The sequence below is a fragment of the Exophiala bonariae genome (genome assembly GCF_035927105.1).
Source record: "Exophiala bonariae strain CCFEE 5792 chromosome Unknown scaffold_21, whole genome shotgun sequence".
Lineage (NCBI taxonomy): Eukaryota > Fungi > Ascomycota > Eurotiomycetes > Chaetothyriales > Herpotrichiellaceae > Exophiala > Exophiala bonariae.
In genome coordinates this window covers 596,391-611,934 of record NW_027042496.1, presented here as the reverse complement: position 1 = coordinate 611,934, position 15,544 = coordinate 596,391, and the positions used below count along the sequence as shown (strand labels likewise).

The 15,544-nt window shown below is 47.0% G+C and overlaps 5 protein-coding genes across 5 annotated transcripts; 2 read left to right on the top strand and 3 right to left on the bottom strand.

Moving 5' to 3' along the window:
• Positions 1 to 270: 270 nt before the first annotated feature.
• Positions 271 to 648, bottom strand: LTR84_005786 (uncharacterized protein; the record flags this gene model as incomplete). Its single annotated transcript, XM_064849350.1, has 1 exon — positions 271 to 648. One exon carries the CDS (start codon positions 646 to 648, stop codon positions 271 to 273), a length of 378 nt encoding a protein of 125 aa, XP_064704053.1.
• Positions 649 to 3,926: 3,278 nt separating this feature from the next.
• On the top strand, positions 3,927 to 5,614 carry LTR84_005785 (uncharacterized protein; the record flags this gene model as incomplete). Its single annotated transcript, XM_064849349.1, has 2 exons — positions 3,927 to 4,176; positions 4,239 to 5,614. The coding sequence occupies 2 exons, from the start codon at positions 3,927 to 3,929 to the stop codon at positions 5,612 to 5,614; spliced, it is 1,626 nt and encodes a 541-aa protein (XP_064704052.1).
• Positions 5,615 to 6,245: 631 nt separating this feature from the next.
• LTR84_005784 (uncharacterized protein) lies at positions 6,246 to 7,313 on the bottom strand (the record flags this gene model as incomplete). The annotated part of the gene is made up of 2 exons (XM_064849348.1): positions 6,246 to 7,187; positions 7,308 to 7,313. 2 exons carry the CDS (start codon positions 7,311 to 7,313, stop codon positions 6,246 to 6,248), a joined length of 948 nt encoding a protein of 315 aa, XP_064704051.1.
• Positions 7,314 to 8,352: 1,039 nt separating this feature from the next.
• LTR84_005783 (uncharacterized protein) lies at positions 8,353 to 9,837 on the bottom strand (the record flags this gene model as incomplete). Its single annotated transcript, XM_064849347.1, has 2 exons — positions 8,353 to 9,234; positions 9,283 to 9,837. The coding sequence occupies 2 exons, from the start codon at positions 9,835 to 9,837 to the stop codon at positions 8,353 to 8,355; spliced, it is 1,437 nt and encodes a 478-aa protein (XP_064704050.1).
• Positions 9,838 to 10,985: 1,148 nt separating this feature from the next.
• Positions 10,986 to 11,448, top strand: LTR84_005782 (uncharacterized protein; the record flags this gene model as incomplete). Its single annotated transcript, XM_064849346.1, has 2 exons — positions 10,986 to 11,073; positions 11,129 to 11,448. 2 exons carry the CDS (start codon positions 10,986 to 10,988, stop codon positions 11,446 to 11,448), a joined length of 408 nt encoding a protein of 135 aa, XP_064704049.1.
• Positions 11,449 to 15,544: the final 4,096 nt, after the last annotated feature.

Here is a 15,544-nt window from a genome sequence, read left to right as displayed (position 1 = left end):
TTGCAGCTTGGCACTGGGCGATCCATTCGGATGCGCTTCCAAGAGTCTGGAGTCGATCACAGAAGCCCGCCGCTTTTAGGGGTTGTACAAACTAAATGACAGAGACTTAGGTACATACCTAGGTAGTAACGGATAGTATCAAACAAGCTTACGTCGAATTTGTCTCTTCCGTTTATTGTGACAGAATAGCTATGGTTGCTCTGAGATTAATCGACAATATAAGCTGGTGATTATATCATGCTAACAAGGCCACCATTTTGGCTCGCCAAACTATATGATGGATACCTTGTCCTCGGAGATGAAGACAGCAATATTCGTAAAATCGTCACTCATTTGGAAATCGATGACCTGGCCTTGCTTCATGAACATAATATCTCCTTGCTTGAGCTCGAAATCCTCTCCATCCTGAATCTGAAACTTGATCCACCCCTTGGTAACGATGAGAAATTCGTCTTCCGGCCAGGTCAAATGCCCCTCGCCGATTTCGTGTATCGCCCCGACAGCAATCTTGTTATTCTCGGACCTATAGTAGATGGATTTCCAACCATTGTACATTTCAAATGGCTCTCTTGGGAAGGAATCCCATGTTCCGTACGGGATGGCCGATGGATCGGCGGAGCCGGTCGTGTTTGGTGTTGACGATGGCATATTTACTCAAAAGAAGTTGTCGGTCGTACCAGGAGTGTAAAATTTTAGAAGTATAGTTCGATGATAGGAAGTTTGAAAGCTTTGAAATCTGAGTGTGAGAGGGGAAACATCAAGACCGATCTCAAAGGAATGCAGATATAGACCTTCTTCCATCCAGGCCATGGATACGACATTCGTCTCTGTGAAAATCTTCAGAGTGAGAGCTTCCTCTGCACTTGGACATTTCATGGATGCCGAGCATAAGGGTGGCTTCAAACCTACCTCTATTTGGCCCGAATGCGAGCGAATCACCACACTGCCGTAAATTGTCACATGCTTATTCCACTGCAATTCTTGCCTCTCGGGGACGGGGAATTTTCTCTCCGTTCATCCATTCGTTCTGCCGGAAAATGAAACCTTTAGGATGGGTCACGTAAATTAATACGCAGGGTGAAAAAGGTGTTCCTCGCATCGCTTCCAAGTCAAGCAAGTCTTGCATCTTGACACTTGGAAGTGAGGGATTAGACTTGCCGTTGTGGCGAAATTAAAGCTGAAATGATTGGCGAACCTGGGGTGCCAAGTGTCTGCGTCGCGCGCTGGCAAGATGCCGATGGAATCTATTTGCCGATAGCTGCTTTCTTTACTCCCACACCCAGTCAGATCAGTGATTGTTTCCCCATTTTGTGTGTTCAAGGGCGAATTCAAACACAGAATGTTGCAAAAGAACTCCCCCTGACACAAGCCTAGATACCAGTAAATCGACATTCCGCTGCTTGGGTCTGCGACCTAGCTCTTTCCGGAATGTACAACACCTTGACGCTCACAAACATACACATTACAAGTTTACTACCATCTAAAGCAGGATACTGATAACCAGCTCTGATGAATGATGGGATGTTCTCGAGCACATTAAGCCGTATCGGCGTGCCTTGGATTTTTCGCATCCTCAGTCTACTGGTTTCAGTACAGCAATACTGGCAGCGATTCTTATACCGGAGCGTATACCTCTCTCCGGAAGCCCGTCTCGCGTGCCAGCACTTCAGCGTTACTTCGAAAATTACCATTTACTGCCTTATGCTTCTATGGGGTCATCCAACTCTTCACCGGCTTATTCCACAGTACTTTGTACCCCTGATTGCAAGATCAAAGGCTTTCTTCTCCATAGTCAGCTCGTCCCTGGCTGCGATCTTCAGTATATCCACGATTTTAGGTCGCCTGGTATCTGGAATTATCTGCGACCACATGAGCACGAGAAAAGCTGTACTTGGTTTTTCGTTGTTATACGTCGTAAGCCTTCTAGGTCTCAGACCATTTATAAAGGAACTAGCGAGCCTGATCCTCTTTGTTAAACTTCACGGCGCAGCAAACGAGGACCTTTTTCGTCAATTTCTGGACTGTGGTAGCAAGTAGGCAGAATTTCACTGCACAAGTGATGACCATAAGTCTGGCGACATCTGGACGGACCATTGTCTATCTTACAGGTGCACCGACTGCGGGATTTCTTGTGCCTGATGGCGTTGTGCAGGCCACAACAAAAAAGGTTGACTTTCATCTCTGGACCCGCTGATCTTCTACACCAGTGGTATCTCAGTTCTAGCGATGATTCTCGCTGTAGCTGACCGTCTCTCGACTAGAAGGCATCTAAGGGCGAAAGTATGAAAATTTGGGCAGTCAGAGTATATCACATCGTACACTGAGAAATATCCTTCTCATCTGAAGAACAGCACCTGCTGTGTCGGCTGAGATGCCTCTCTGCCACCACATGAGTACTAGTGGTATCGCGATCAAGGCCACTGGCCCAGGTTGAAAGTCTTAGAGATAGTCTATGCTCGGGACCAGTGCTATTCGACAATTTCCACTAGCAACACTGAAAAAGGTTGAGAGCATCTCAGCGTAGGCATCATAAGTAACGTAGTGGTATGGTGCCCTAGATGAGATAATGTCTCTTTTCGCGAGATACAAGAACTTTAGCTAGAGTTCAGGATCGATCTAGTATTTACTATACCTAATATACCCACATACTAGGTCCAGTTGAATTATTTTCTGTCGCTACAATTATCCCATCGAGGAAAATAGTCGGGGCGTCATAGAGCCTTCTTCCAGGCTACTTTTGACAATCATTGTGATTCTCATTGTGATTACTATCATCAAAAGCGGAAGCGTGCACCAATACTAGTTTCATTTTGCTAATAGAAAAGATTCTGGTATTTCATCAAGGCCAACCATGGACTCTTTGCTGTTTTGATTGAGTTGATAAGATGTAGGACTAGCAGTGGGAAACTTTTGACCTGGAGCATGCTGAAAACGATTTATCTTTGCAGCTGGATGCCTACTCAACGTACTATTCAATCTGTCTTGACGCAGCTTGCGGCACTTGACATAAGCATGGGTTTCGGGAGCATTGTTCCCCATCCCGATCGTGATCGCCGCACAGTCGCTACTATTACACTTCAAGCATAACGAATTGGAACAAAAGACATAAACGACAGAAAGCTTCGAGCTAACATCAAAGCAATAGGTATTGGCTCTTCCCACTTATTCCAATTGTGATTCTCATTGTTGGTGGTCACTCGCTGTTAAGTGCAAGGCTTTTTTCTCGCACGGTAAGCTTGGCGCATTGGAAGCGAGCCATAATCTATTCATTCTCTCCGCAATCTATCAGTTCAAGGCGAGGCCCGCCAATAATTCGTACTAGACCACCCGTCTATCAGCTGATCCATTCGACTGAGCTTACCCACTTAACAGTGCTTGCTACTTGGAGTTTGGCCTTATGTAGGTCTAGGGCTTTCAGCGACTCGAGGTCTAGCTTTTCGGGAAATCCTTGTTCGGACACCTGAATTAATCCGTCTCAAAAGTCCCTGGAGATCAAGGAAAGCTTTTCCCAAGTCCGGATGGGCCGACAAATGTGTGGGGTCGAGCGACCAACAGAGCACTGTGCTACACTTATGATCCACAGGAATCTTTTCTTTGGGGAATGGAAGTACGGTATCACGACTCTAACTCAAAATGCTTTCGAGACTGAACGTGGGTCGTCGGGTTGACAACCTTGTCGATCTTTCGTACGGCACAATCCTCGGCTCCAGTGTTCTCCGCCAGCTAAGCGTCGCTATCCGGCCCTTTTGGGTAATATGTGCTAGCGCCTCGCGTTGCCAACCACTCTAGTAATTCCTGCCTTTTATTGAACAAGCTCGGCGTCTTTGCTTTGCATTATATTTACCTGCAGTGAATTTGTAGCAGCACTACTCTCTTCTCTCAACTTTGATCTTTAGCCTCCACACTCAGACCAACCATCAATAATCATGTCCTCGACGATCGTTGAGTCTCTGCCATTGGGCAACACCAAATACGACTACATTATCGTTGGTGGTGGCACAGCTGGATGTGTTATCGCTGCCAGATTGGCAGAAAGCTTACCTGACAAGAGAATCCTCGTTATTGAGGGTGGTGGTAGCGAACACAAAAATGAGACTGTACTCAACCTCAAAAACTTAGTCGACCTTTGGGGCTCAGATATGGATTATTCTTACTATTCAGTGGTCCAGCCAAATGGTTAGTGTTCTCGATATCGTCAGACAGCTGATTCAAACCGAAAACTTACATTGTCAATGTAGGCAATAGCAATATTCTTCATTCACGTGCGAAGCTACTTGGGGGTTGCTCGAGTCACAATGGATCTATCGCCTTCCATCCCGTTGAGTACGACATGAGAAGATGGGAGGCTGCGGGTGTTAGAGGATGGAGCTTCGAACTCATGTGTCGACTGGTCCGAAAATTGCGCACAAACATCGTTCCGGTGGCTCCACAACATCGCAGCCAGGTAAATAAAGATTGGGTGGAAGCTTGCTCAAAGCTGTTCAATATACCCGTTGTTGAGGATTTCAACAAAGAGATCGTCAGAACAGGCAACCTAAGTTCCGGAGTTGGTTTCATCAACGTCGCCTACACGCCCTCAGACAATCACCGCAGCAGTGCCAGTGTTGCCTATATTCATCCAATTCTGGATGGAGACGTCAAAGCGCCTAATCTTACGATTCTGGTTCACAGCTGGGTGAGTAGGATTATCACGGAGGGCCATACTGCTGTAGGAGTCGAAGCCACAACAAAGAGTGGAGAGCGTTTGCAGATATTTGCGCGAGACGAGGTGGTTCTGAGTGCAGGCTCAATTGATTCTCCAAGACTCATGATGTTGTCTGGACTTGGCCCTCGCAAGCACCTCCAGGAGATTGGGATCCCAGTGGTCCGCGACATCCCCGGTGTAGGTCAAAATCTACAGGATCATTGCGAAACCATGTATATGTGGGAGATGAATGAGACTGTGCCTGAGGAGACAGTCATTTCAGGCTCTGAGGTTACCATGACACTGCGCAGGGAGCAGTTCGACGCTCGTGGAGATGATGGAAATACTATGGACTGCATGTTTCATATGTTTACATATCCATTCGATATGTACACAAAGTCCATGGGCTACGAAACTCCAAACGCAGCGTTCTGTGTTATTCCAAACACTCCTCGGCCACTATCCGTAGGTAGTATCACCCTGAAATCATCCAATCCCAAAGAAAAGCCGGTCCTTGATCAACGATATTTCTCGGATGAGGAAGGTTACGATAAGGCAACAAACCTGTTCTTGCTTGAACAATCACGGAGAATGGCTCAACAATCTCCATTCAAAGAGCATCTGAAACGTGAGATTGCCCCAGGGCCAAATATCAAGACAGCCGAACAGCTTTGCGAATACGGACGGAAAGTCTCAAACACTGTCTATCATCCTTGCGGTACTGCGAAAATGGGAGATCTTAACAACGACCCGATGGCTGTTGTGAGCTCTCAACTGAAGGTTCGCGGTGTTAAGAAGTTGAGGGTTGCTGACGCAAGTGTCTTTCCATTCGTGACAACAGTGAACCCCATGGTCACTGTCCTCGCCTTAGCAGAGCGTGCTGCAGAACTCATCATTGGCGACGCTCAAAGGGTGAAATCAGCATTATAGGCATTCAAATCTGAAGATCTGTAGGATTGATACATCAGGACTTGGTATGCTGTTCTTCCATATATGTTTCAGATACTGTGCTCGAGTTGTGCTTTGGATAATAGGCTTCAAGATTCACTGTGCTTTAAAGGTGCTTTTTTCTATCGCCAAAGTTTCAATGCACTAAGGTAGATTTCTCCTGTGACTAATTTGAGCAATATTACTTTGATCGCCCTTTCTGTATTGGCCCCGAATCTTTGACTGCCATGCCTTCTACACCTTTTCTAGGTTGTAGTTCAGTTTCGACACTCATTGGAGTGCTTCTTGTGAGCTTGATAAGTTGCCATAGGAGAGAACGTAGCATGTCCCAACATTTTAAGGATTACAAATTCGCAGTAGATTCGAGTGAGGATACATTTCGTGGTCTAACATCTTGCATAGCCACTTCGAAAGAGCATGGATGAAAAGAATGGCTAAGGATAAACCTAATAATCTAGCTGGAGTAAGACTGATTTATAGTTGGTGTAGGCCTTGATTCCAAGTTCACCACACTCTCGACCTATGCCAGACTGCTTAACACCTCCAAAGGGCACGCGATAATCGGACCCATTGCTGCTGTTAATCCAAACCACTGCTGCTGTTAACAAAGTACCTAGCGCGTATTATATGAGGAATATGACTTACTGCCTGCTTCCAACTTCCGCGAGACTCGATGTGCTCGGCTGATATTCTCAGTGAACAGAGAAGCTGCCAAACCATAAGTGGTGCCATTCGCCATACGGATTGCCTCCTCGTCTGTCTTGAATGACTTGATGACTGCAAAAGGACCAAATATCTCCTCTTTGTAAACCGTCATATCTTCGGTGACGTTTGAAAAGATGGTTGGCTTGATATAGTATCCCTTACCACCGAAATCTGCAGATCCGTCCTCACCACCTAGCTCTAACTTCGCTCCTTCGTCCTTGGCTGATTGGACGTAGGACAAGATACGCTCATGCTGGGCCTTGCTGACCTGCGGTCCTTGGAAAGTCTTCTCGTCAAATGGATCACCGAGAACTGATGTTTCAAGTGTTTTCTTCTTGAACAGCTCAATGAAGTTGTCATAGACCTCTTCGTGAACAAAAATACGGCTGTTCGCAGTGCAGATCTGACCAGAATTACCCATAATCCCATAGTGACCGTACTTCACAGCAGCGTCGAGTTTAGCATCCTCGAATATGATCAAAGGCGACTTCCCTCCAGTCTCGACCGTTATATTCTTTAGGTTTGTAGCTGCAGCCTTCATGATCTCCTTACCTGTAGCAGTAGAACCAGTAAAGGCAATTTTATCAACATCTAAGTGGGCGGCTAGAGCATTACCTGCCACTTTACCGTAGCCATTAATAATGTTGACAACACCAGGTGGGAATCCAGCCTCTTTCACAAGATTGGCTAAGTATAATATAGACAATGGCGTCTGTTCGGCGGCTTTCATAATGACAACATTCCCAGCCGCTAGCGCTGGTCCAAGTTTCCAGGATGCCATACCTAGGGGATAGTTCCATGGAATGATTTGTCCACAGACTCCGATAGGTTCAGCGATGGTATAAGTGAACTTGGCAGGAGTGGTTTCGATAACTGCACACCATCAGCTATAGGGTATACACAGCTAGAGGATAGCAGCCTTACCTTGACTTGAGTTCTTATCCGCCCAGCCAGCATAGTACTTGAGTACCGACATCAGTTCATCGAGATCACCAGAGTACGCAGCACTATATGGCTTGCCTTGATGTATCACGATTAGCTTCCAAGCCATTTAACATGCATACAAACCTCTCGGATAACATCATACCATTATCCCAGGCTTCAATGGTCGCCAGAACCTTGCGATCACGTTCAATAAGCTCCACTAGCTTATATAACAAAGCGCCTCTCGCTGTGCCACCAGTCTCTCTCCAAGGGCCATTGAACGCAGCTCGAGCTACCTTAACGGCTGCGTCCACATCCTCAACACCCGCGGCGTGGACTTCTGTGATCACACTCCCATCACTTCGTAACTAATGTCAGCATAGAACAGCGCAAACTTGATATGTGCAAGACCCAACGTACGCGGGGTATAGAGACTGAATCTTTTCACCGGATTTGGCGGCGACCCATTCATTGTTGATGAATAGGCCTTGCGGCTGTATGTACTCGACGCCGTTAGGCGCGGTAAGTTTGACAGAAAGATCTCCAGACATATTTTCGAAGTGAGCTGGTTGAGCATGTACAGATCTGAAAAGAAATGGAAAACTTCGCAACTGGGTTTGAAATTATTGTTGACACGACGGGTTGCATGTAGAGGTATTCCATGGCCAGGGAATACAATGGCGTGCCCTTAAACCACATAGACTCGGTTAGTAGTGTATCCACCGATTCAACCGCCTCTTTCCTATCCTAGCTGTAATGCGGGTTTGCAGTCGAAAACTTCCAAGTACCCACGTCATCCTTGTTAATTATCGGGATCAGACGGACGCTGTCTACCAACGCGCATCGAAGGTTTAACGTTGAAGCACTTACGTTCATCACTCGACTCGGTTTATACCGTGTCCCTTTTTCGAGATGATTGGACGCTGTTGGTACAAGCCCCAACCCAGAACTCCATGGAAACGGCGCAGGTTGGCTCATGCGAGGAATAAAACCAATACAGCAACCACCGACGGGTCTAATGCAGTCTTAGGATCAGGAATACCATTTGTCAAAATTTTTCAGATCTTTTGGTCTTATTTCCAGGTTGAAGATTATAAAAGTGCCTTCAGGTGTCTCTCCTCAGAGGCGACAACTTGACCTAGTTTATGATACAAGGAATGAAGTCTTGTCGTGGTGAGGCGATACTCATTCGGGAGCCAGTAGCTGTCATCTTTCCCCAGCATCATCATGGCGACTGCTTTGCCACAGAGAAAAGCGTTCACCATTCCATAACCTCCGTATCCCGCTGAAATCCACTCTCCAGAGTCTCTTGAGCCTGCGGGGCGATCCAGGGCTTCTTGAGGCAGCATTCCCACAAGCGGAACTTTATCGAGAGAGTTGCACAAGATGCCCGTCCACGATGCCTTCACCCGCGGCTTACCAGGGAGCTCAGTTCCCCATGTCTCATGGCCAAAGGCGGCTGGAAGTAACCCGCCGAGGTGGCTCAGAGCTGAAACCGCTTCCTCAGCGTCGGAAGGATTGCCCAATGCCGGGCCATAACCGACTACATCGCCGCCACCTAGGAACAACTCACCCGTACTTGGGTTTTGTGTGGCGTAATCCATGTTGTCCAGGTAAAAATTCCAAGAGCAATCACCACGCTGTGGGAAAGCGCTTCCTGGATTTTGCACAGTCATCTGGCCTCTTCGAGGCACCAGGATACCCCTAAGCATTGGTAGAAGATGCGCGGTATGCCCTTCCGTGCAATGAACCACGTGCTTCGTCTGGATGATTCCTCTTGCTGTTACCACAGAATACGCATATTCGGAGGTCGAGTTTCGGTAGATTCCTAGCGCCGGCGTATTGGCTTCCAATGCGTACCTATCTTGATATTGCTCCAGTAGGGCTTCGAAGATACCAGTGACCATTCGATAGGGCCAGACGGCGCCGGCCTTGCCTATCACCGCTCCTTTGGCATTCTTGATGTTATATTTCTTATTTCGAAGTTAGTTTGTATGTGCGGACAAGCTGGGGAGAATTACCTGCACAATCTCCTCCTCGTCCGCAATACGCCATACACCCTTGTATTCAGGAAGTGCTTGCTCAAAGTCTACCAACATCTGCCTCAATTCCTCAACCTTCTGCTGTGAGAAAGCGGTGGCGATTGCAGACACTTGCCGGATCTCTGACGTATGAACTAGAGCTGGCCCAATTTCATCCACAACGGACCGGAGTGCATCGAAATGAGCCAGTTCAAATTTGACAATGGCTACAGCGGTGTGATGTCCGAAAATCTGGCGATATTTGGCATAGTTCTGAATTGCTGGAGCGTTGATTCGACCACCATTCCGACCGGTAGCACCGGAGCAAATTTCTCGAGCATCCATCAGGGAAATGGTCAATGAATCCGAACCTTTCAGAAGCCAATGTGACACGCTGCATCCAGTAATTCCTGAGCCGAGTATCACTACATCTCGCTTCTCATGTAGATGTAGTGATTGTATGTTGAGTAAACGTTCGTTGCCAGGTGTTTGCCAGTAAGACTTTGTAGGATTTGGCACTGGCAGGCCGGGATCCTTGACAAGTTTGTGAATCATGCCTCTAGTTATCCTGTCGCGTGTTTGGAGAGACCATCCAGTGCAACATAGTAACCTGAGTGCAACGACTGTGCGGATGGACTTCGTTAAGGGACCTTCACACACAGTATTAAATTCGCGTTTAGTATCAGGTGATATGTGTGCCCGAGTTGAGTGTATAACGGTGAGCAATTACTATCGACGGGTGTAGTTCATAGGTGGGCGATGCTTTCGAAGTGCAGGGTGGGATGGTGTCGGAATGTGGACTAATGTAGAAAGTGGCCGGATCTTCTGGCCAGCCCGCCGCCCAGCGCCTAAAACGAAGTGGGAAGGGCGCGCCGTTTCCCCCATGATCTGACGTACGTCCAAGAGGAGAGCAGGTCGGTAGAATCCACGCTCAACTTCACTAGTTAGCCACTTTCGGGCTTGTCGCTTGCGTAAATGCAGGCTAACTAGTGTCGCCACTTAGATAACAGATTTGTTCCCTAGCTACCGCTCGATTAGCTTCCAAACCATGTGTCGTCCTGAATCTTCCAGATTTGCACTACGAGGTACAGTCTGTCTGATTGTCATGGGAAGTGAAATGATTTCCTTCCTGAGTGGAAACTCGAGAACCTTCGAGCAATATGGGAGAAATCAGGTATCGGGTGTTAGAGGCTTCCTTGAGAGTTACAGGGATGTCCAACAACTTTTCCCTCTGGAGATCTAGACTGAATGGGTGATAGTCGGGAGATTCCTGTTCTTGAGTCTTCTATACTTAGAATGTTAATACCATTAGTAAAAAAGTCAATTCTCAATAAAACCCTCGATAGGGTAAGACGAATGTCTTCAAGAGAGGTGTAGCTTCAATCAGCATGGAAATGCAAGCTACCAGGTCATTAGTTGCTAACTATGTCACGGCGGTAATAAGTACTTCAAAGATTGGCCATCCATCATTACTTATGTAAACCAGCTTCCTAAACTGCACAGAACGCGAGGGTTGCTTCTTTGGTGGGTCGTCGCTCACTCGTACTCATCCGATCGACCTGATACTCGGTCCCACTGTTATGCAACACCACCGTTCCTTTTCTGATATCTACGTTGGGAGTGAGCAGCACAGTTCCCAAATATTTCGTGTTCTTTACTTCCCTGTTTTCCGATTTCTTGTCAGCAATCGAAACAACCTGGACATGTCGGACAAACCAACTTTTCATTCTTACCCCGGCTACGGTGAGGATGCCACTAAGAGGATGGGTTATTCGCAAGCATTGAGAATAGGTTCTTCTTCACAGCCCGCCCCATGATGCGCCATTGCTAATACATTTAACATTAGGAAACTTCGTCAGAACTTCTGGTCAATCTGGCTGGCATCCGGACGGAGTCCTTCCGAAAGATGTTGAGACCCAGGTATTCCGTGCCTTTGAGAATGTTATGCAGGCATTGAAAAGTGCCAATCCTCAGTGCGAATGGAGGCATGTCATCAGCATAAAAAGTTATCATGTCGACGTCGACGCGCAGTTCCCGAAAATGTGTGAGGAAATTAAGCGGAGAATGCCCCATGGGCCTACCTGGATGTGTACTGGTATCCCCTATGTGGGACTGCCGGGACTGCATCTTGAAATTGAGGCAGAAGCGTACGTATACGATGTCTAGGTACCATCGTGACGCTTAAGATTGGAGCCGTCAATGTTCTCAGCACCACGTCGCACATAAAACGCGCCATACGCGTGTGATATTTATATGGTCGCGATCAATGGCGTACTGCAATCTGCCATCCTGGGCGGGCGTGGACTGCATCATGCAGCAAGTTGTGGGTACATAGCACGTGGCCTTTAAGGCGCGATGAGTCTAGTGGTTTCCTTGCCTTCAATAGTCGTCCTGGAGAGCAGTGAAGTCTGTACAATGATATCCCCACAGAGTCATTGGCCTACTGTAGCATTGTTAGGCAACCGAATAACGGTAATCAGCTGATTAGTAGTTGCCACAATGGTTAGTCACTGGTGAAACCTCGATCCTACAAATGGACGTAATCATTAAACTTGGAAAGCTTTTACATCATGCTCCGATGGATACTCGCTCTTAATTAGTAAAAGGCCCAAGGTGTGCGCATGAATATATTGACGGTCATCGTGAGCACACTTCGTGGAAATTCACACTTTCCCTGAGTGTCCCAATAAGGGGCATATATTAATTACCACGGTCCTGCCTTGAGCAAGAAATTTGTGCTTCGACAAGAGATACGCACAAGAATCATGAATCCGCACCTGCTGTAGATAGTTTATGTACCATGTATGGTCGTTGATGTCAGCGTTGCGACTAACCCAGTCTGTTCCAGACAACTTGCGAGAACGTAGAGAGTCCTAATAATTTGTATCGATCTATGACTTTGGCGCACACGGTTCTGAACACAACCTTCAGCTTGCCGATATGCTCAAAACCCTCTCTATCGCTTACCAATGTGAGTACCGTTCTGTAACGGACGGAGAACCTTCACCAACATTGCCTTTGTGGTATAGCCGCAGAGTGCGCACGCAATTTAAGCTAACTCTCCGCGAATATAATGGCATGAGTAAATTTCCATCAAATAGGTGTCGAAAGGCCGACCTCTATAGAAGTCATATCTAGAAAAGATGCACGTCTTTGCGTATTCAGAGCACAGATTGCTCTTGTGTATAGGAAGCTATACTTGCTTGAAAATGTTTCGAGTTGCTTAACGACCAATGAGAGCCTCTTTGAACAGACCACGATTGACCCAACTAGTGTCTCCATGATCAGAAGTTGATGTCCAAGTATCACAACACAGTCATTGACTTGGTGGAATTGACTCAACTCCACCGTGTCTGAATCTCAAGGTGTTTCTTCACGACATGGTGACATGCGGAGAGCGCAAGCCGAGACGCTTTCTGCGGTTGGTACTCATTACAAAAGCGCATTCAAGCACTGAAGATACCATCGTGTCCAAAGATGCGACGGCCACGGAACAACCAATCAAGCGCCATGAAAACCACCAGAACAGCCATCACGACCGAGAAATAATTCATATCTATTCAAGAGTTAGCAAGACAAAATCATTGCAGGAGCCATAATATCTCACTAGAACCGGTGACTGGCATAACAAAAGGAAGGCAGTAAATAACGGTTGAATACAAACAGAACAAGACGGTCAAAACCCTGGCAATCGTGCCAAAGACACCCAGGTTGAAGGGACCCTTGATATGCCTGTTTGATGGAAGAAGAGAGTAGGCCACCGGTGTCACGAAAGACAGATATGGGAAGACGATGACAGCCGTCACCATACTATGAATGAGATCAGTATGTTAGAAAGGTACATATAGGCTAGGGATGATACTCACCTATTGAACGCTGTTGACGATGCAATAGGAAGAATCGCGAGGATGGTGACCAACGAAATACACAGCAAATGTGCGTTCAGTGGGACGGAATATTTCGGGTGTACTTTCGACCAGATATGCCATAGAGGAAGCCCATGGTCGCGCGAAAATGCCCAGCAGATTCGAGCTTGATATGCCTGTAGCGCCACAGTGGCACAGGCATAGGAGGAGATGACAAGGGCCAAGAATCCCACAGCCATCGCTTTGCTATTGAAGGTGAGGTGGTAAAGCTCTAATAGTGGTACGTACGTTGCGGTAGTAGCAACAGACTCAAAGTCAACCAGGCAGTACATCAGGACAATGGTCAATGGCCACGCAGTGACGAAGCCCACGATAACGGTGGAGTAGAGAGCTTTCGGAACGTTTTTCTCGGGCTCAACGATTTCTTCGGCTAAATGTACGCCTGCGTCGATCAATCCGAAAGCGTAGTTGACATTGATTAATCCGAGTAGAAAAGCCAGACCCTTACTTGACCATCCGCTGAAATTCTCAGTGCTGGTGAAGATGAAACCAGTACTAGTATGCTCGGTGGCTTTGGCAGGTAGGGTTATCAAAGTAATCAATCCAGAAAGTGCTATGAAAATCGAGCCATAGGATATCGATGCTGCTACTGACTTCTCGGAGAAGTTGAAGACTGCGCAGGTATAGTAAATGGACAATCCCATTAACCAAACCTGCCAGGCGTGGTATGTGCTGAAGTTGCGCATCAGATCAAAGGGTTCTCTTTAAGCAAGGATTTCGTACTCACAATTCAGGGTTGAACAAAATCACACAGCCAAACACCATGTAACCAAGAACGATAACATTGGCTGCACCTGCACAAACACCACCAGCTAGATTGAACCATCCCGTTGCATATGCTGAAATCCGTGACAACTTCGCTGGAGCCAGGCGCATGGCCCAGTAGTATTGACCGCCTGCGTTGGGCATTGCACTGACCAGCTCAGACAAGCTGGTAGCGACCATGAGTTGGAAAAAAAGCATGATTACCATTCCCCATACGAGGCAAACTGGTCCACCAGTTATGACTCCTGTGGAGAAGCCACCAGCAATGCCAATCCAAGACGCAGTAACAGCGAAACCTGCTGCGATCAATTCGATTATACTGAATTCGCGAGGCATTTGGGCCGAATAACCCATCTCTGGACGTTCGTTAGCAAGAAGTTCCATCCTCCAGGCAGAGGATAATGTGCCCACCCGCAAGCTTTGCGGCGTCAATGTCGAAGGTGCCTGTACCAACTGACACATTTGTCGGTGTCTGCTCGACATCGCTCTCAATCCCCATCTTGTGCTTCGCTTCGCTGTCACCGGCCATGATTTATTATACTTTAGGGAAAATTGAATTGGAAGAAGTTGCTGATGAAGAAGAGGAATGAATGCTGGATGATTTGAGCATTCTTAAAGGTGTGGACGCTCCTCCGTGATGCTCGTATTGATATCTGTGGAGTCGGCACAAACCCTTCCCGAAGCCCCAGCTGGAGATTCATTTCTCCTCCAATTATCGTCGGCTAGTTGGGGACAGCCATAACTTTTGCCACCTCGATTGCTCCAAAGTTTGAGTTCCGCGCGATAAAGTCATGGCAAAATCAGGGTTTCAAGGTCTAGATCCCCTCAAGATTGTGATGCAGCCACATATTCAGACACACAGCGAGATTTTGATAAAGCCGTCAAAACAAAATATAGTTCGCAGTACCTATCGTCCACTGGAGTCTCGCAAGGATAGCTTCACGATTGCTGATTTCAAACTGGCAGCACAGTTTGCCAAGCGCTATTTTGCGAGAGATGTTTGAACACTAAACCCGATTGTACTTAGTACTGTGCAGTTTCGAGGGCTGGGGAAATGCTTGCTTTGTGATTGCGAGGCTTAAGCGAAGTCTAATTGGGCCCCTCATCAAGCCACATCATTGGGCAGGCTGTGCTTATTACTACATTCGTCTAGTTTCCGAGATTACTCGGGCGTGACCGGCGTAATCCGACTCAGTTTGTTTATCCGTAATCGGTACAATTTAGCGCAGTGGTTGTCTTGTGGATAAATACTTCATGCTTTTATGAGACTATTGGACAGCGATAGCATGCGTGCCCGTGCTCTTCGGCAGATCCATTCTATCTAGCTTTCGAGCAGAGTCGAGGTTTCTTGGATGGCTCACGCGTCACATATGACGAATTTAAGGGGTTAAATCAATGGTCTTCGTAGAACACATAGGACACGATCTCAAAGTATCTATTTGAGGCTAGCGTGCACTGTCGCTACTACACCATACCTAAAAAATAAATGGAAGCATATTATCAGCATTATGAATTATCACATCGACGATGTTCAGTGTTTCCATATCGAGGCAGGACTCAAGATGCGTAGA